The sequence below is a fragment of the Martes martes genome (genome assembly GCF_963455335.1).
Source record: "Martes martes genome assembly, chromosome: 7".
NCBI lineage: Eukaryota > Metazoa > Chordata > Mammalia > Carnivora > Mustelidae > Martes > Martes martes.
In genome coordinates, this window is record NC_137894.1 from 102,258,672 (window position 1) to 102,280,745 (window position 22,074).

General features: G+C 41.4%; 1 protein-coding gene across 2 annotated transcripts in view; it reads left to right on the forward strand.

Moving 5' to 3' along the window:
- Positions 1–21,798, forward strand: part of PELI2 (pellino E3 ubiquitin protein ligase family member 2) — a gene marked incomplete at its 3' end in the record, with an annotated part of 180,672 nt that extends 158,874 nt beyond the window's left edge. For both annotated transcript variants that reach the window (XM_080808126.1, XM_080808127.1), the window contains 3 exons: positions 8,293–8,490; positions 16,147–16,335; positions 21,232–21,798. In XM_080808126.1, the coding sequence (XP_080664252.1) occupies positions 8,293–8,490; positions 16,147–16,335; positions 21,232–21,798 (954 nt within the window). The remainder of the gene's footprint in view (positions 1–8,292; positions 8,491–16,146; positions 16,336–21,231) is intronic.
- Between the last annotated feature and the right edge of the window lie 276 nt (positions 21,799–22,074).

Below are 22,074 nucleotides of genomic sequence, written 5' to 3' on the forward strand. Positions count from 1 at the left end.
GACTCAGTTCTTATCTTTCTAAAATTCTTCTCTTTCTAGAGATTGACCCCAGAGATACCCCTACATACATGCAGAATGACATTTTTTACCAAGTCATTGCTCAAAGCAAGGTTTAATAGCAAAAGATTACTAATTGTATTTAAATAAAAAATAATAATACTAGCATAAGATCGTAAGCAACATAAATGTCGTTCTGTAAGGGCCCCACTCGGTAATTTCAGGTACAGCCATATAGTGGAAGGAGGCCTCCAAGTTTGTAAAACAGAACAAGAAGAAGCTTTATGTATGGACATGGGAAGAGCTCCATTTAATGAGTTTTTATTTTTTTATTTTATTTTATTTATTTAATGAGTTAAATATTAATGTTATTATATTGAGCCATTGATAATATATTCAATTAAGATTACTTAATCTTCAATGTTAATAAATTTAAGTTATTAAATATACTAAATATTAAATAGTATATTAATTATTAAATATTAGCATAGTTAAATGATTTAAATAATGCATGTATGCATTAAAAAGCTCCAAGAGGATGAATAAGACATTATTATTAAACCAGTTGCCTTTGTGGGGAGGAGGATCAGGCAGGTGGTACACAGGGAGGTATCTCACACATGATTTTTGAACCGTGTGAATGTGTTAGTTTTTTCTTTTTTTTTAAAGATTGTATTTGTTTACTTGACAGAGAGAGATCACAAGTAGGCAGAGAGGCAGGCAGAGGGGTGGAGGGAAGCAGGCTCCCCGCTGAGCAGAGAGCTCAACGTGGGGCTCGATCCCAGAACCCTGAGATCATGATCTGAGCCCAAGGCAGAGGCTTAACTCACTGAGGCACTCAGGCACCCCTGTGTTAGCTGTTTTTTAAAAAGCTAAAGGGGCACCTTGGTGGCTCAGTGGGTTAAACATCTACCTTTGGCTCAGGTCATGATCAGGTCCTGGGGTCAGGACCTGCGTCAGGCTCCCTGCTCAGTGAGGAGCCTGCTTCTCTCTCTCTTCCTCTGCCCCTCTCCCATGTGCATACGCACTCTCTCTCTTTCCCTCAAATAAATAAATAAAATCTTCTTTAAAAAATTAAAAAACAAATAGTAAATTTAAACAGTCCTAGACTCGTAGTCATAGATGTAGACAGTTATTTAAGTGCCTCAAAAGTAAGATTTAGGGGCGCCTGGGTGGCTCAGTGGGTTAAAGCCGCTGCCTTCGGCTCAGGTCATGATCCCAGCGTCCTGGGATCGAGTCCCGCATCGGGCTCTCTGCTCAGCAGGGAGCCTGCTTCCTCCCTTCTCTCTCTGCCTGCCTCTCTGCCTACTTGTGATCTGTCTGTCAAATAAATAAACAAAATCTTAAAAAAAAAAAAGTAAGATTTATCCTATTTAGACAAAATATTAACAGTGGTTTTACTCCTCATGCAATTCCATTTTATAGTACTCTAAATATTTTTTCTTCTCATTCTACCAGAGAAAATCCCTTCCTAAATACGTATATGCATACGCTTCCCTGCTGATAATTTTACAGGACTTCAAAATAATTTTTTAATAACTTTCCAAAATTATTAATCCTCTACTTAAGGAGATTTTTTTTTACATAGAAAGTTTTTTTGACACACATTTTACCCTAGAGAGCAGAGTCTCAACACCGAAAAAAGCACATCAAGAACACTTTTACAGTTGTCGTGATACATTTTTTTACCACTTTAAAATCAACACATCACTACGGAGGCCCCCGCACTTTCATCACTGTTCTGTGGTGACTTGTGACAGAGATCGCGTACTCTTCACTGTGGTACACATTCCACTCCCATGGCTCACTTTCTTCCTTCTCATCTCTGCAAGTGCAGAATGAATGAAAGATTCATGAGAATCTTAACATGAGATGTCCTCTTGACAAATTGAACACACAATGCGGTATTTGTACCGTAGGCACAGCACTAGACAGCGCGACTTTGGAACTTCTTCGTCTTGTGGAACTGAAACTTTGGACCTATTGAACAATGGTTCCCACTTCCCTCCACCCCCCAGCCCCTGGCAACCACCATGCTCAGTTTCCATTTGACTGCTTTAGGTACCTCCTGTAATTGGAATCCTGCAGCACTGTAATGTCCTCTGGGTTCATCCATGCTATTGCTTGTGGCAGGATTTCCTTGTTTTGAAGGCTGAATAGTATCCTACTGAATGTTTCTACCACATTTTCTTTATCCACTCACCCACTGGTGGACATTTAGGTTGTTTCTATACCTTGGCTGTTGTAAATAACACTACAATGAATGTGGGGAGCAGATCTCTCATTGAGAGCCTGATTTCAGCGTTTACTTTGATAAATACCCAGGAACAGGATTGCTGAATCACATGGCAGTTTGATTTTTAATTTTTTAAGGAACCTCCATACTGTTATAAACTTCTAAACGCTTTTTTGCACACTTCCCACTTCATCATATAGAAGATTATGTGAAAGGCCCAATATTTAATAAAAGTAATTTTTTACTACTTCACCAAAAGCATACTTAAGTGAAACTAGCATTATTTTTAACTGCAAGTGCATGCCAGTAAAGAATACAGAGACCATTAATACAGTTTGGTGCCACTGGTTTGATTCCCATGAAAGCACTTGATCGCCTTAGTGCCATTAGGATAAATGTTAGCACGGGGGAAAAGGCCAACAGCATATTTGTATTATTACGAAAGCAATTTTGGCTTCATGGACCTGGTCCTTAGAAAAGGTCTCAGGGACCCTGGGAGGTTCATAGACTGCGCTGAGAAATACCGAGCTACACTATACTATCCACTTACCTTCCATAGCTGGGAAATCTGGGTCTTTGAAAGGAAAGGTGACTAGTACTAAGGGCAGAGAAGGTGTTAGTGGCAGCAGTAAGATTTATGTCTGCTGAGTTCTACATACCTACATAGTACCAGGTCGACCTCTTTAAATGAAGCATGGTAATTCAACAAGGATTTATTGATTTACTAAGGAAACAGAACACAGTTGTCATTTTTACTAAAATAATCTGATTCCACTTGCAAAATAACTAGACATATTGGAGGATTAATATCAGATCACTCTAAGCAGAGTAGAATTAAGTAACTCTTAGAAGATCCTGAAAAATCAAGCTTGTTTTAATTTTTTCTTCCTTTTACACATTTTTGTGTCCCCATGCTATCATTGAGAAAGGTTTCTGAGCAAAAAACACTGTGCCATTCCCATTTCTCAAGCATGGACCTTGCTGTTGAGGGCTGTTCATTGTAGCCATTATTCTTTAAAATGATTTCTAGGCTAATTGAGCATTGAAAAGCAGAACATCAGACCAAACCAGAGAAGGGCCTTGTGCTGCCTTTCCCACGGTGGAAACAGAGAGTAGGCTCAGAGCTCAGAAATATTATTGCCTAAGGAAAAAAGTATCAGTTTGATCGGAATTTAAGAGATGGGTTAAGTGTGAGAAAGTCTGAGTTGGTATAGCAACAATTTCATAGTAGTTATTTTCTAGAGTGGGTGTAAATAAAGGACAGAAAAAAAGAGTGTAGCTTTTGAGAAAGCAAAATATTAAAAATTGTCACAGGAAGTGACGAAATGTTTTACAAGGCCCCTGAAGGGAGATGTGATGCCAAATCCATCCTGATCTTTGGGGTAAGGAAACCAAAGGCCTTGAACATTGCTCAGTTTCATAGTCTCTGATCCTGGGTGTTGCTGGACCTTACAGTTTTGGTTTTGTTTGTTTGGTTTTTAATTTAGGTATTTTACACTACTTTCAGATGGTAACATTTTATTAGCACCCACCTAGGTGAGAAAAATGTGACAGTTATTTCTTGAAACATAATACCTGCCTCTCTCCCAGGGTTCAGGGTCACTGTCCTAATCATCCATGCGTCAGTTTCATTTCTCAAGCACCTGCTGTGTATCAGATACTCATCTAGTTACTGGAGCGAGGCAGCCCAGGCTCCCCTCTCGTGGAGCCTGCATTCTAGAGGACGGAAACAGACCACAAATGAAGCAGCAGCAGGAGCAAGTGCCATGGCCCCCAGGAAGGAGCAGGGTGAAGGAGGAGGTCAGTGAAATGAAATGAGAGGTGGGACCCTTAGGCCAAGGATTAAGCAAGGGAGAGTTACCTTCAAGTACTGTCTAGACAAGAATGGAAATGTCACATGTGAAAACAGGGAGACCAGTTTGGAGATGAGGGTAATGCAGTCCAAGGAGGAGGTCCTGGCAGCGAGAACTAAGGTGGGGAGAAATGGAAGGATGGAAACTGTGTTTGGAGGGAGTGTTGACAGGCACGGTTAAATGTGGGTGTGGAGGAAAATAAAGGATCAAGGCTAACTCTTTGGTATTGATTTTTAGCTTGAGTAGATCGGATGCCAGTCGTTGACCTGGGGAATCTAGGGGTTGAAGGAGGAATTCAGGTTCTGTTTAGAACATGTTACATTTTGAGATGTTTATTAGACCCCCAAGTGGAGATTGAAGTTCTGGGTAGAGATCAGGGCTTTTTAGCTAAAAATGGAATTTGATGATATTATATAGGAAGAGAACAGAAAGTGCAGGGAAGGGGTCTATTTGCCAACCAGCCTGTAAGAGTTTCATTATTCTAATACCAGGTACAGATATGCCAGGATACCAATTTTATGCCCTGGAAACCTGTGCGAGAGTGGTGTCAGTGGGGCTCTGGGGTAGAAACACCCCATGGGGCCGGCTGAGGAGAGAAGTTAAGGGCATGAGTAAGGAAATGGGAGGGTAGTAACTAGTGACAGATTTTTCAAGAAGTATTGCCACTAAGTGAATCAGAGAAATGGGCCTGTAGCTTGAGGACTGTTTGCAAGTGAAGGAATGTGTTTTTTAAGGTGAGAGACTAGTCTAGAACAATGCTGTTCAGAGTATCCTCAACTGAGCGGCCAAGTGTCTGTTAACAGCACAGAGTGAGCTGGGTGGGAAATAGCGAGGAGGAGTTTGGAAACGTACAACACTTTTTATAGTACCTGAAACCTCCAAGCAGGTGATCATTTTTCCGATACTCATTTTGATTGTACTTTTAAAATGTATCAGTGACAGGCTGAAATTTAAAAAACAAATTGGTCCTTTAAAACACCACCACCCCCCGCCCCCGCAGAGTCACAGAGTTTGAGAAGCTCTGGAATGTGTTTGATAGCTGATGATAAGATCTAGTAGTAGAGAGAGAGAAGGGATAGTGTCAGGAGCAGAATCCTTGGGAAGGGAAGAATACTGAGACCCCATCAGTAGAAAGATTGGTCTTGGGTAGGAGCAGCGATATTTCCTCGTCATTGGAAGGAAGTCAGGAAATAAGGTTACAGACGCAGGGGTAGGAGTACCATTGGTCCAGAAAAGGTGAGGGAGGCCCTTCCTGGTGTTTCTGTGCCATCTTACCTGCACTGAATTGGACTGACAACCAGACAAACCCAAACTTTTTTCATATATGCGTGTGGTGTCAGTTAAATCCTCCCTCAGGCTACTATATGAGAATCAGCACTGAATGATCACCAGACAGAATTCAGAACCATCTTTCTTTGTCTACATGACCACCCTTAAGATGATGTAGAGTTGATCCAGTACCCAAAAGAATGGGTTCCAAGTTTTGCACATCGGGTGGGTTTTCAGTAGGAAAATAGCTTACCCTTTTTTTTTTTTTCTGGCAGAAAGAACATGAGGTTTGTATCCAAAAGTACAAAATTAAGTATAATTTTAGCACACCACAGGTTAGATTTAAGGGGAAGTGAATTGATAAACAAATCGAACATGACCAGTCAGCTAAGTATCATGACTTGAAATAATCAATCCTAGCAGTATGTTCCGGTTGTACTAAAATGTCATGTGTTATAGCCCATTTCTGTTAACTCATCAAGACATTCATTTAATACACTGGGATAAAAGCAACATGGCCTTTCCCGAAGAGAGCACTCTTTGTAGACAGTAACAGTTGTGTGACATTCTACTCGAGCATGGTCTTAGCTTTGCACTTCTTTTTTTTTTTTTTTAATTAAATTTTTTATTTATTTTCAGCGTAACAGTATTCATTGTTTTTTCACCACACCCAGTGCTCCATGCAATCTGTGCCCTCCCTAATACCCACCACCTGGTTCCCCCACCATCCCACCCGGCCCCTTCAAAACCCTCAGGTTGTTTTTCAGAGTCCATAGTCTCTCATGGTTCACCTCCCCTTCACTTCTAACAGAGCTTGAAGAGACTTTGTCGTCTTCTGTGGAGGTGACAGAAATTATGTCAGGGACTTTGTCTTTGTGAGAGCGCTAGGCAATTGTAGAACTTTCCACATTTCACTCCTAAGCTTAGCGGTTCAGGACAAGTTGATTCCTGAGTTTAGAGAAGACTTTATGGTATTTTTTTTTCTGTATTTGTGAAATATTTTACATTAAGTATTTGTTACTTTTCTAGTTTAAAAAATCTCTTTAAAGTGAAATAACTCAAAGACAAATACTGTATATCACTTATATGTGGAATCCAAACAGCAACAACAAAGTCAAAACTGTAGTAGCAGAGACTAGCATGGGAGTTACCAGGGGCTGAGGGGATGGGGAAGATAGAGAGGTGTTGGTCACAGAGTACAAACTTCCCGCTGTAAGATGAGTAGGTTCTGGGGATCTAATGTACAGCATGGTGATTATAGTTAATAATACTGTATTGTACGCCTCAAAGTAGCTAAGAGAATAGCTTAGGAAAAAAAAACAAAACCAGACTGAATCAGAGCTTCTGAGTCACATACCCAGCTTTTCAATGAATCTAGCCAAGGGAAGACCCAACCTTAGAAAGATGATTTGTATAAGATTTATAATGTCTTTTAATTTAGATTTTTATGTTGCGTTTTTTAACAAGTTCTATGTTTTCTAAACCTGAAATGCATACATTCAGGCAATGTGCATCTTTTCACATCGATGAGTTTCAGTGAACCCAGAAGTGTACTTTATTCCAGGCACATTTCATTAGGACAAAAAATTAAGAGTTGTAAAGAAAAAAAAGACAGAGAAAAGAGATGTCTGTTGTCTGTTGGCTTAATAGAGATAATCTATGTATGAAAATGTGTGAGTTTACAAAAGAAAGTTAATAATAATTTTCCAGAAAGGAAATATTTTGATCTAAATGATGCAAGATAATATATATTTTTTCACTCTTACCTCTTTGGATGAAAAATATACTACATGTTATATTTTAGATAGAATTTTGAGATCAGGATTAAGATACCTGAGAAATTGACTTTTGGGGGTCTTCTGCATACACATCTATCTGGGGGCTCCCTGTGTCCCTCCCCTAATCAGCTTCCGAATCAAAGTTACTAGTGTTAGGAAAGAACAGTGATGTCCTCTTTAATGAGAAATGATTTGTTTACATATAAATGATTTTAATTTGAAACGTCTCAATGGTATATAAATAATATGTATCATTGTTTTCTGGTCAGAGATTCATAGAACAACATTACAAAATGTTTTTGATATTCTATCTTGAGGATTTTGCATTTGTAAACAAATACTTTTCCTAGTTCACAGGACAGAGCAGTACCTATCTTATTGGTATTTATTGAATATGAACACCTTTTTTTAAAGAACTTTAAGCTCTTCCAAATGAAATATATTCTTTCTGGAAGCATTTAATCTTACCAAAGGAAGTAAGTCAACATGATATTATTGGCAGGTTTTTAGACTTTCCCAAAAGAGATTTTTTTTTTAATCCAAAATTGAAATGTTAAGACCTGCTTTTTGAACCTTTCATATGACTGCATCCCAAACTTTGGGCTGACTTGTATTTCCCTTTACATCATTTTCGTTTACCCTGAATAATGACAACAGACATTTGATCTGTGTCTGGGTCAGGGCTGTTCTTGCTCTATGCCATGAGTCACTGGTAGACTTACTTAGCGTGGAAAACCAATCCCTGTCGCTGGGCAAGAATTCCTTTGTTTGTTGGCTTTCTTTAAAATCTTGGGTTTTTTTCCATCTGGAAATACAGGGGCAGGGTGAGTGGGGTAGAGAGTAATTTGCTGTGTTAAAGTAATGTTTTCACCTAATCTAAGAGATACAGTCTGTTGGGGGATCAGGGGAAGCAAGATCTAATGTTCTTCTCCAGAATAAAAAATTTAGCTCTTCTCTTAATATTTAAAATCTGATGATTGGTTACTCTAATATCTCCCTTAAACAAGAAAAGGAACAGAACTGAATTTTTTTTTCATTAAATTCTTACCCTCAGAGCAGAAATAATAAATGTTAAAGGGATCCTGAACACTCATTCCATGTGAACCAAATATGGTGACATATTTTTCAGATGAATCATGAGTACATTTGATTTATTTAGGTGGGCAGATCAACAGAAAGCCCTATCGACTTCGTTGTTACAGACACAATTTCTGGCAGTCAGAACAACGATGAGGCCCAGATTACACAAAGTACCATATCCCGGTTTGCCTGCAGGATTGTCTGCGACAGGAATGAACCTTATACCGCACGGATATTCGCAGCCGGATTTGACTCTTCCAAAAACATATTTCTTGGAGTAAGTACTATTACTGAAGATACTGTTTCAAGAAAAACACCCATTATCATCAGATATAACATTTAATTGTAGCCAAAGATTTGCTCCCCACGATGCCTCTACTTAGATTTGGAGATTTTAATTTTCAGATGTAGAGCTTGAAAGGTTGTTATTAAGAATCTAAATATAACTAAGTCATTACCTGATACTTGTTACATTTGCTGTATTAAGTGCATGTACAGTAATTGCTTTTTTAAAATGTATATGAATATATTTATAGTAGATTTAAGGGGTTTATTTCAGTGGGAGAAAATAAATGGTCAAATCTACATAGAGTTCAAAGGAAAAAGTGACATTCTTTCATTCAGAAAATTTTCACTAGGCTGTGTCCCACGTCAGGTGTCATAGATGTGATAGCCCAGAGAACAAAACAGATTAAAAATTTCTGACTCTGTGAGGTTCCGAGTAAATGAAACCCAGAAGTTTTAGTGAATATGCAATTGTAATATAGTTCTTTTTTTTTTTTAAATCAGTATGTTTTTGCAGGGAAAAAAAAAAAAACATTCAAAATGGCCTTTAAAAAATGGCCTAAACAGGGGCACCTGGGTGGCTCAGTCAGTTAAGCATCTACCTTCCACTCAGGTCATTCTCTGAGGTTCATGGGATCGAGTCCCACAACAGGCTCCTTGCTCAAGCAGGAAGTCTGCTTTCCCCTCTGCCCCTTTATCTCCGCTTGTACACACACACACTCTCTCTCTCTCAAATAAATAAATAAAATCTTTTTTTTTCTTTTAATGGCCTAAACAATAACAAGAATGTATTATTTCTGTAACAAGAAGCGCCAAGGAAGACAGGCCCAGGCCTGGGTAATTCATTGGTTCTGTGACATCCAGGGAAGCAAGTTTGTTCTGTCTTACCCCCATGTCCCCAGGCAGATCTGCTTCCTCAAACTGCCTTAGGGATGAGAGATGGCTCCCACACTTCCATACACCCCTGCCACATGGCGACTTCCAGCGGCATGAGGCACTGTTTCTTCCTTATCTCTTTATATTGGTGGGCTTTTTTTTTTAAAGATTTTATTTATTAATTTGACAGAGAGGGAGAGAGAGAGCACAAATGGGGAGGGGCAGAGGGAGAAGCAGGCTCCTCACTAAACAGGGAGCCCGACCAGGGGCTCGATCCCAGGACCCCAGGATCATGACCTGAACCAAAGGCAGACGCTTAACAGACTGAGCCAACCCTTTTTTTTTTTTTAATTTACTTTTCATAATTGAATAAATTTGACATGTAACATTACATGTCAAATTTATTCAATTTTATACTTACTTGTGTAAGTATAAGGTATACAGCCATGTTACCATGATGTACTTATGTGTTGTAAAATGATTGCCAGTATTGGATTATTTACCACATCGCACAACTGTAGTACAATAATACGAGCTATATTCATAACATGGTGCATTAGATCTCTGTGGCTGATTCACTGCTCATTATAAGCTTGAACCCTTAAACACCATCAGTCTTACCACTCTCTCCCTGTACACCCCCTCCCCCATCGCATCCCTGATAACTGTCATTTTACTCTGTTTTTCATAGGCTTAACTTTTTAAGATTCCACATACACGTGATATCATTTTTCTCTGACTTGCTTAGCATAATGTGCTCAGGGTCCATCCACGTTGTTGCAAATGGAAGGAGATCCTCCTTTCTTGTGGGTAAATAATATTTACAGTGTCTTTTTTTTATCTGTTCACTCATTGATGGGCCTTGGGGTGGCCTTTCATATCTTGGCTGTTGAGAATAATGCAATAAACATGGGAGTGCCTGTATCTCCTTGAAATCCTGTCTTCATTTCCTTTGAGTGTGTGCCCTAAAGTGGAAATGCTGGATCACGTGGTAGTTGCTTTTAATTTTTTGGCTATTTGGGGTCTTTCATGGTTGCACACAAAGTTTAGGATTATTCTTCTATTTCTGTAGGGAATTCTCTTAATATTTTGATGGAGATTGTGCTGAATCTGTAGATGGATTTGAGTAGTATGGCCGGGGTTTTTTTTTAGATTTTTTAAATTTTTTTATTTGACAGAGATCACAAGTAGGCAGAGAGACAGGCAGAGAGAGAGAGGGAAGCAAGCTCCCTGCTGAGCAGAGAGCCCGATGCAGGCCTCGATCCCAGGACCCTGAGACCATGACCTGAGCTGAAGGCAGAGGCTTAACCCACTGAGCCACCCAGGTGCCCTGAGTATGGCCGTTTTAACAATATTCTTCTGATTCGGAAACATGAGCTATCTTCCCATTTGTCTGTGCCTTCAGGTTCTTTCAGCAGTCTGTACTTTTCATTGTAGAGATCTTTCACGTCCTTGGTGAAATTTATTCCTAAGTATTTTACTGTTCTTGATGGTGTTGTGAGTGGAATAGTTTTCTTTAGGCCTTTTTCAAATGCTTCCTCATTAGTGTAAAGGAATGCAACATACTTCTCTGTGTTGGTTTTGCCTCCTGCCACTTGCCTGAAAACGTTAATTCCAACAGCTTTTTGACTGACTCTTTGCAATTCTCAATATATAAGATCATATCATTAGCAAACAGTGCTAAGCAATAGTTTTACTTCTTTTCTTTTCAATTTGTATGCCATGTACTTATTTATCTTGCCTAATTGCTCTGGCTAGGACATGTAGCACTATATTGAGTAGGAACGGTGAGCGTGGGCATCCATGTCTTTCTGATCTTAGAGGAAACTTAGCTGCAGGTTTGTCATGTATGAACTTGATTATGTTGAGGTATATTCCTTCTGTAGCCAATCTATTAAGGGTTTTTATTCTGTAAGGATGTTGTATTTTGTCAAATGCTCTTTCTGTGGCTATTGAGATGATCATGTGATTATCTTTCATTTTCTTGATATGATGTATTACATTTATTGATTTGCATACTTTGAACCATCCTTGCATCCCAGGGGAAGTCTCACTTGCTCATGGTGTATAATCCTTTTAATGCGTTTTTTAATTTATTCATATTTTCTTGAGAAATTTTACATCTACATATATCAGGGATATTGGTCTATAATTTTCTTGTATTATCTTTATCTGGTTTTGGTATCAAAGGAATGAGTTTGGAAATGTTCCTTCCTCCTCAACATTTTGGAAGAGTTTGAGGAGGATTGGTGTTAATTCTTTAAATGTTTGGTACAATTCTCTAGTTTAAGCCGTCTGGTCCTAGAGTTTCTTGGGATTTTGTTTAAATTACTGATTTGATCTCTTTACTCATTATTGGGCTGTTCAGATTTTCTGACTCTTCCTGATTTAGTCTTGGTAGATGTGTGTTTCTGGGAATGTTTCTTTTCTTCAACATTCTACCTGTCTTTCATGATTCTGTTTATGTCTGTAATACCACGTATAATGTTTCCTCTTTCATATCTAATTTTGGGTCTTCTTTTTTCCTAGTTTAGCTAAAGGTTTGTCAATTTTGTTTATCTTTTTGAAGAACAGTTCTTAGTTTCATTAATCTTTTCTGTTGTATTTCTGGTGTCTATTTCATTTATTTCTGCTTCAATCCTTATTTCTGCTAACTTTGGGATTGCCTTATTCTTCTTTTTCTAGTTCCTTGAAGTATAAAGTTAGGTTAAAGTTAGCTTGTTTGTTTGAGACTTTTCTAATTTCTTTTGTTTTTTAAGATTTTATTTATTTATTTGACAGAAGAGAGACAGCGAGAGAAGGAACACAAACAGGTGGAGTGGGAGAGGGAGAAGCAGGCCTCCCGCTGAGCAGGGAGCCTGATGTGGGGCTCGATCCCAGGACCCTGGGATCATGACCCAAGCCGAAGGCAGACGCCCAACGACTGGGCCACCCAGGCGCCCCTAGACTCTAATTTCTTAATATGCATGTTTATTGCTATAAGATTCTCAGAACTTCTTTTGTTGTATCCCACAATATTTGATGTTGTGTTTTCATTTTCAATTGTTTCAAGATAATTTTTCCCCTTTTGATTTCTTCTTTGACCCAATGGTTATTTAAAAGGGGGTTGTTTAGGTTTCACATTTTTGCAGATCTTCTCACTTCTCTTGGATCGTCACTTTCTAGTTCATACCACTGTGGTCAGGGAAGATAGTTGATATGATTTTATTTATTGATTAATATCATATTATTGATATGATATTATTTATTCTTAAACTTACTAAATTTGTTTTGTGGCCTATCCTGTCTTTCCTAGAGAATGTTCCAGTGCACTTGAGAAAAATATGTTCTGCTACTGTTAGATAGATGTTCTGTATAGGTCTATTAAGTCTGCTTGTTCTAAAGTGTGGTTCAGTTCCAGTGTTTCCTTCTTGATTTTCTTTCTGAAAAATCTATTCATTGCTGACAATGGGCTATTGAAGTCTCCTACAATTATTATATTGTAGTCCATTTCTCTTTTAGATCGGTTATTATTTGCTTAATATAATTTGGTGCTGGGATGTTGGGCACATATATATATTTACAATCATTATATTTTCTTTATATACTTACCCTTTTATGATTATGTAATGACTTTGTCTCTTATTACCCTTTTTGGCTTGAAATCTATTTTGTCTTATACAAATTTGACTATACCAGCCGTCCTTTAGATTCTTTTTGCTCATAATATCATCTTCCATCCTTTCATTTTGAGCCTATGTATGTCTTTAAAGCAGAGATGAATCTCCTGTAGGACAGTGTATAGTTGGGTCTTTTGTTGTTGTGTTTAATCCATCCGACCACTCTATGCCTTTTGGTGAGTTCAGTGCATTTGCAGTTGGTGTGATTATTGATATGTAAGGACTCACCAGTGTCATTTTCTCTTTTGCCTTCTGGTTATTTTGTCTCTCCATTGTTTCTTTTTTCCTTCCATTTCTACCTACTTCTGTACGTTGGTGGTTTTCCATGGTGCTTTTTGCTCAGTTTTCCCCGCTTTTAATGTTTTGTGTCTCTGCTCTAGATTTTTGCTTTGTAGTTTTCATGAAGTTTACATAAAACAACTCATAGATAAAATAGTCCTTTTTCTGCTGAGAGCAATTTCTCTTCTTTTGCCTATGAAGATTCCTTTTACTCTTTTCCTTTTATGTTTTTGATGTCACAAACTGTCTTTTTATGCTGTGATCTTGTTACCACGTTGTAGTAGCTGTAGTTATTTTTACTATTTATTATAGGTATTTTTAGTGCTCTTCACCTTTAAACTTTGTGCTATTATTATAGAGTTTAGTATACTCTTATAAAGAGTTGCCATTTCTGATTCTGTCACCTTAATCAGAGTTTTGTGTCCCTCTGTCTTTTCATTTCAGCTTGAAGAGCTCCTTTCAGCAATTATATAAGGCAGATCTAGGGATGGTGAACTCCCTCAGCTCTTGTTTGGGAAAGCCTTTAATTCTCCTTTATATCTAAAGCATAACTTCACTGGGTAGAATATTCTTGGCTGGCAGTTTTTAATCTGAGAAATTTGATAGCCTGATGGGGATTCTTTTGCAAGTTACTATCTTTTCTTGCCGTAGCTGCCTTTAAAATTTTATCATTGACTTTTAATGGTTTTAATATAATGTGTCTTGGAGAAGGTCTTGCATTGAGATAATAAGATGTTCTTTTGGCTGGCTTCATGGACTTTGTATATCCAGTTCTTTTCCCCAAGTTTTGGAGGTTCTCAGGAGTTATTTCTTTAAGTATGCTGTTTGTCCCTTTTCCCCTTGCTTCTCCCTCTAGACAACTCATTATTCTTATGTTGGCTTTTCTGATGGAGTCTGCTAGCTCTTGTAGTGTTTCTTCACTTCTTAAATCTTAATTCTCTCCTCCCTTCCATCTGAATCATTTCTCTGTTCCTGTCTTCCATCTTATTAATTCTCTCTTCCACCTGATCTGCTCTATTTCCAGTGCATTCTAATGCATTCCTCATGTCATTTATTGAGTTCTTTTGTTTGGTTCTTTTTTAGAATTTCGGTGCCTTTGGTAAAGTATTCCTTCTGTTTGTCAATTATATTTCTGAGGTCATTGTATTGCCTGAGTTTTCTTGTAGCTCATTCTTCATAGCAGCTGTTTTGAATTCTTTATCCATTAGATTGCAATATACCATGTCTTTGGGTTCAGTTGCTGGAAAATTGTCGTTTTCTTTTTGTGATACTATATTACTGTGATTTTTTCTTGATGTTTGATTAAAAGTGCCTCTGTCTTCACATTTAAAGTAGGGAACAGCCTATTTAGGCAAGGTTCTGTTTACTTTGATTCTAACAGCTCAACATGTTGGTAGTTAGGAACCTTTCTTTTGTTTTTCAAAGATAGCACTATAGCACAAATTTTTGGTTTCTCTTAGAGTGTGGGGGCAGACTTCACAGAGGTTGGAAGTAGGCGCCAAGGGAAAAGGAATGGGGGGTGCAGCAGAGCTGGGGGAGGTGTGTACTTAGTTCTTGGGACTTTGATGTGCCCACAGCCTGGTAGGGGGGATCCTCAAGTTGGAGCAGGGGATGGGGTGAGGGGGGTTTCCCAGCAGTCCATGGACCAGAACCCTGGGGCAGACAGTAGGAGACAGTTCTCTGAAGTTCTCTTTGCCTTACTTCCCTTCCCCCACTCACTGCAGTCTTTCCTCAGAGACAGCAGTGGGTTCTTCCAGCTATAGAACATGCATGGGGCAGACCTCCCCCAACTTCTTTCACCCTCCACCTCCTTGGTCAGAAAAGGTCATGCTATCCCCCTGGCCACCAGCCACTGCCTTTGTCACCTCTGGCTCCCCAGCAACTCCTCTCCACTTCCTCTTCTGTGAGGCAATCTACCCACTTTGAGAGGCATGGACGTACGGCTCTCAGGTGATCTGGAGGCCACGCCGCCATGCTCTTTTTTGGCTATTGATGTATGATTAGTTGTAAATCCAGGGGGCAAGGAGAAAGGAATAACCCATGCTGCTCAGAGGCTGAGGCCACTCCCCCTTCTTGTTCTCTCTTTAGAGCAAAGGATCCTTACAGGAAGGCTCCTAGAAAACCTACTCATGTTTCATTGGCCAGAGCTCAGTCACTGGCAAGAGGGCTTATCCTAATCAGAATGGTCTCCTGAGTCATGTGAGCAGTAGCTGGCTCTGTCATCAAGAAAGAGAGCTCACTAGCTCAGGCATCGAAGAGTATTTGTCCTGCCCTTATAGCAAGCTGTCTTTACCTTCCATCTTTGAGGATATAAACACTGATATTTATGAAGATACACTGGCCCCAACTTGTTAGTGTAACATTTTTTTTTAATTTTGCATGTTTAATAAAAACTCCTTTTTCCCCCTTCCTCCTGTATACTTCCCAGGTAATGATTACATGTAAAACACTGATACATAAGAGGCAAAAGAATTGCACAAATAGAACTGAAGAAGACATAGTAGATCCCAGAATCTCCCTGGGGTAAGGGAGAAAAGAACCTCTGAGGGAAGGGATCAGGCATCAGGTTCTTTTTTTTTCCTTTTTTTTCTTTTAAAGCTCCCAAGATGAATAGAATGCATATCCAATGATAAATCATTCATACATTTTAGCACTTTCATGTTATCAGAATAATTGCATATTTTATCCTTCTGATTATTAGCTTTAAATAGAGAATGAAAATTCATCACTTTCCTTCCTTCTGCCTGTACCGGATATTTTAAAGAGATTCTGGAATCCCTTCATTTTGAACATAATCTTAGCATGCTTTTTCTGTTCTGTGGTATGCTCTCCAGGAAAAGGCAGCGAAATGGAAAAACCCCGACGGCCACATGGATGGGCTCACCACTAATGGCGTTCTCGTGATGCATCCCCGAGGGGGCTTCACCGAGGAGTCCCAGCCTGGGGTCTGGCGTGAGATCTCTGTCTGTGGAGACGTGTACACCCTGCGAGAAACCAGGTCAGCCCAGCAAAGAGGAAAGCTGGTGAGTGGTCTTCACTCTGGAAAATGTACCACACTACAAAAGCCTTGCTCAAGGACTGTCATTTTTCTCCCCTGAAATCTAGAGCCTTTATGGAGGTACCAGTGCTGTGGACCATTGACCCAGAAGAATGAGAATTCCCTAAGCCCCTGAAAATGCTAAGGACATGGGCTTACTTCCTTCTATGGTGAAGCTTTTCCCATAGTAGAAGAAAATTATCTTTTTCCTCCTTACTACCTAAATAGTGTATCCTTTATTATATGCTTCATTACAAAATTCCACTTAAATTTACTTTAAGAAGGACATACTTATTTTTCGTGTAAAACTTTACTAATTTGGAAAAATCCTGAGCTGTCCAAGACTAATTAGTGAAAATTATGAATTACGGAATTATTTACTAGACTTTCTGGAACGAAAAGATAATTAAGTTAGCTTTTTTTCCCTTCAGTTCATTGTAAGAAATTAATACATAATTCCCTATGTAATTCACCAAAATCATAAAACTTTTTACTTGAAATCATTCATAGAGGGCATTGACTTGACATGTTAATATTTTCCTATAAATATCCCTACTTATCCCAAATGCCCTAAAGCAGTTGGCTTTTTAACTCTTTCCTTCTATGGAGAATAATTATAAGCCCTTAAATGGGAAGTTTGCGGTGTGTGATCTTGCCATGGCTGTGTGGCACAGCGCCAGACATTTCTGAGTAAACTTGCGGCTCCAGTGCTTTTCATTAATTGGTGGATAGAAGTTAGAACAGGAGAGAATGAATGTTTTCTTCCCCCCTAGAAAAGCACAGAGTGATCTAGCATTTTTCAGCAAGATGATAACCAGCTATCACTGAGCCAGAAAAAGAAAATGGCAGTGGTGGGAGGTTGAGGGTTGAGGGAGACTGTAGTACTAACCTGGTTTGCTAGACCCTACTCGATGTTTATTTGTAGGGAACTGTTATTTTTATTTATATTTCATACCATTACTGAGCTACAAATACAGCTTCTGCATATTTACAACAAGGCCCAATATTAGAGCATCCTGGCTGAGTAAACAGGAGAGGTGTTTTCCAAGAAAGACCAGAGCAAATACGATAACGTCTGTTTAAACACTTCTCAAGAGACTGTAAATAGGGAACAGACCGTGAAAGCAGTTTTTCCAGATAACTTTGTTTCTGATCGCTGGATAACTTCATAACAAAACTGACCGAGGTCGGCTGAACTGGTTCTCCGGCGTGACGATGGCAACAGTAGAAGTCAGTAGAAGTCGTTGCTGGATCAGGCACGACATGAACATTTCAGAGACCTCAGGTCATGAAATCTGGGCAGCTTTGTCAGAGAAGTGGAATCCTGCCCATTTTATGGATGAGGAAGATATGGCACGAGAGGTTAAATATTGCCCAGGGTCCCAGAGTGAGAAGGTGGCAGTAGATGGAATTAAAACGCATCCTCCTGGGGCGCCTGTGTGGCTCAGTGGGTTAAGCCTCTGCCTTCGGCTCGGGTCATGGTCCCAGGGTCCTGGGATTGAGCCCCGCATCGGGCTCTCTGCTCAGCAGGGATCCTGCTTCCCCCTCTCTCTGCCTGCCTCTCTGCCAACTTGTGGTCTCTCTCTGTCAAATGAATAAATAAAATCTTTAAAAAAAAAAAAAAAACGCATCCTCCCTGATAGAGAGCCTGGACTCCCCCGTTGCCACTTGATATCCTCCTCTGGGGAGCCCCAGCCGGCCCTCACCTGGGAGAGTTTACACCAGAACATTTGCTTTCTTGGAAAACAGAAAGCATTCGCTGGAGTCCAAGAAGGGCTTGTCTTTCTCAAAGGGCACGTTTATAGAATGAGCTTCTTGCCCATCCTCGGTGATTGTGCAGTGATCCAGCTCAGGCAGCTGTGTGTGTCAGGGGAGGGGGCATGCTCCTGAGAAGAAACAACTCCCAGAATAGCCTGTGTTCATGGGTTGTGTTAAATCTCAACTAATTTTAAAGTCAGTCCCTGTAGGAGACCCTCAGATCTGCCCCAGATTGTGCTATACTGATAGTGTATGGTGTAAAGGTTTCTGAGTTCCATGCGGCTTATTTTGCACTATGGGAGACACGGTGGGGGGGGGGGGGTCAGTGAGAGGACCCAGCCCCCCCTACAGCCTCCTCTTGTTAACCAGGGAAGGTTCGTCTGTGGTGAATACCTGCTGATTCTGGGAGCTTAGGTTTCCATTTCGGACTCTGGTTCTGTAGCTGTGACTGGTAGCATTGAGGTAAATGGTCTGTCTGGAGATTAGATTTAGGGAACGGGCTCTGGCAGTCCTGTACGTTTGCATCTGAACACAGAAATACGGAGACTAACGTGATCTGCTGGCTATTCAGAATATTTTAAAAGTAGTAGATGCCTCCTGTTCTTGGTGTGGAACTAGTGCTGGTAGAAGGTTTCGGATGGGGCACCTGGGTGGCTCAGTGGGTTAAAGCCTCTGCCTCCGGCTCAGGTCATGATTCCAGGGTCCTGGGATCGAGCCCCGCATCGGGCTCTCTGCTCAGCAGGGAGCCTGCTTCCTCCTCTCTCTCTGCCTGCCTCTCTGCCTACTTGTGATCTTTCTGTCAAATAAATAAATAAAATCTTTAAAAAAAAAAAAAAAAAAAAAAAAAAAAAGAAGGTTTCGGATTAATACCATACTCAGCGTTTAATGTGAATCATCATACTGATGGGTTAACAACTGCCATGTTTTCTCATCACAGCAAGCTTTGTCCTTTATCAATATAATTAGTTAAACGTGGGGGAAATGCCCCTTCAGGAGCTGAACCCCCTCCATAAACAGGTGAATAGACTTTGAATTGTATCCTGTTCCATATGTTCTCAGCTAGGTATGAGCATACTATAGGCTAGGTCTACCAGATTCATACTGGATATATAATGTATTACATAATATTGGGGTATTTAAACTACACGGGCTCTGTAAAACTTAGTAAATTCAGCTAAGTTCATCTCTTTACCCAATTTTATATGCTATAAAAATAACCCTAGTGTCACATACCGACTCTCCCAAGTGAGTCACAGTAAGTCTCTCTCGGGCAATGCTCAGAGAAACCTTATGACATTAGTGTCATGGTTCCCAGTGACAGATGAGAAAACCAGGGCCTTAAAAAGTTGATAACTTGCTTGTAAGCAGTAGGTGGGACCCATCCAGTCCATCCTCCCCACTTCTGAAGTGACCTTTTGGAAAGGCAGATCTGTTCTCTTATAGCTGTGGAAAACTGCCTCCATTTCCTCTGGGCACAGGAGGCCAGACGGAACCTCCAGGCCCACCGTTAGTCACCTGTGGCACGCCGGCAGCTCCTTCCGTGCGCCTGCTGTGTGGCCTTGCCTCCCTCTTTCTGGACCGTCTTCTCTTCCACCCACTGGTTCCTGACAACAATGTTTTCAAATCTCTGTTCAAGGGCAATCTTTTTTAAAAAGCATTTCTGACCTCCTATCATCAAACTAACAGCAGCAAACATCGGCATCGTGCTTACTGCCTGCCAGACATGGTTCTAAGAACATTCTTTGTATGATTTAATGCTCACCCTCCTCTTGTCCAGTTTTACAGAAGGGGGAACCAAGGCACAGGTAGCTGAGGTAACCGCCCCAGGTTAGAGCTGGTGCGTGACCGAGCCTGGGTGCACACGGAGGCCATGGGCTGTGAAGTCCACGCTCTTAGGCCCTTTGGGGACGTGGCTTCACATGACGGTTGCAGCACTTTATAGACCTTCACTGGCTTCTAGCTCCAGCATGTCTGCGTCCTGCACATGGAGGCAGTGGTTGGATTCCTGCCTGCCGTGTCTAACAGCTTTGCCTCAGCTGTTAATCAGACTTGTAAGCACTTGGTGTACTATGTGCCATCCTTTTAAAAGTGAAGGCTTTCTCTTTCTCTGACTTACTTCACTCAGCATAACACCATCCAGTTCCATCCACGTCAGTGTAAATGATAAAATTTCATCCTTTCTGATGTCCAGTAGTCCACTGTGTGTGCGTGTATGTACACACACCACATCTCTATCTAGTCTTCTGGCAACGGACAATGGATGTCTGAGCTCTTTCCGTAGTCTGGCTAGTGTGGGCATTGCTGCTATAAACATTGAGGGGCAGGTGCCCCTTCAGATCACTGCATTTGTACCTTTGGGGTAAATACCCGGTAGTGCAGTTGGTAGAAAGAAGTCAGAAAGGGAGGCAAACCGTGAGAGACTCTTAACTCCAGGAAACAAACGGGGGGTTGCTGGAGGGGAGGATGGTGGGGGGGGGGGCGCTGGGTGATGGACATCAAGGAGGGCACGTGATGTGATGAGCACTGGCCGTTATACACAACAGATGAATTACTAAACTCTACATCTGAAACTAAATATGTACTATATGTTGGCTAACTGAATTTAACTTAAAAAAAAAAAAATGGTGAATGGCAAGTGCTTCTCCAGACCATAGGAATACAGAACAAACAATAGATTGCAAGAAGCTAAGGATCACCAGGCATCATTTGGGCCACCGCAGTCCTTATCGCAGGGGTCCCACAAGGACCTGGGTTGGCGGTGGTCACAGAGAGGGTGAATCTTCACACCTGGACTGGTGGGACGTGTCCTGGCCCTCGTGAGGTCAAGGAGCAATAGTATTATTGACAAGGAGGAAAAATGAAAACCTAAGTTTCGTGAAGTTGGTTAAAATAATCACTGCAGTAATTGAACATTTAGGGTTTGTGGGGACGGCCCACCCGTATTCCATCCCGTGTCCCTGTGAGGAAACAGGCAGGGCTCAGGGAGAACAGCCTCCTGGAGCCTCTCAGGGAGGCGGCGGGGAAACCGCCTGCCTGTGTTCGCTTGAACGAGAATTTTTACTCAAAGAATGTTAGAGTGCAGGGCTGCGCGGTGCTTCTACCAGGCCTGTCAACCTCGTTGCAGGTGGAAAGCGAGACCAACGTCCTGCAGGACGGCTCCCTCATCGACCTGTGCGGGGCCACGCTCCTCTGGAGGACGGCGGACGGCCTGTTCCACACCCCGACGCAGAAGCACATCGAAGCCCTGCGCCAGGAGATCAACGCCGCGCGGCCGCAGTGCCCCGTGGGGCTCAACACCTTGGCCTTCCCCAGCATCAACAGGAAGGACGTGGTGGAGGAGAAGCAGCCCTGGGCCTACCTCAGCTGCGGCCACGTGCACGGCTACCACAACTGGGGCCACCGGAGCGACACGGAGGCCAACGAGCGCGAGTGTCCCATGTGCAGGACTGTGGGCCCCTACGTGCCGCTCTGGCTGGGCTGCGAGGCGGGCTTCTACGTGGACGCCGGGCCCCCCACGCACGCTTTCACCCCCTGCGGACACGTGTGCTCCGAGAAGTCCGCCAAATACTGGTCCCAGATTCCCCTGCCTCACGGGACTCACGCGTTCCACGCCGCCTGCCCTTTCTGCGCCACGCAGCTGGTCGGGGAACAGAACTGCATCAAATTGATTTTCCAGGGTCCCGTGGACTGATGCCCCGGACAGCCGTGTGCGACTTTATTAACAAGTTACTGTGAAGATTTTGCCACTAACTCTAGATTTTACCTTTTTATAATGCTGTTTATTAAGGGGAGGGGGGACCTGAGGCTGGGGGGAGGAGGGGGAAGGAGAAGGGCACAAAATGGTTGGGGGGGGGGGATGTCACAGCGCTGAGACATGCCCGGAATTTAAGACCGCAGTGGCGGGGTGCATGCTCTGAACAGCGGCATTGTGGTCGAAGTATGCTTGATGCAACCATCCTATCTTTGT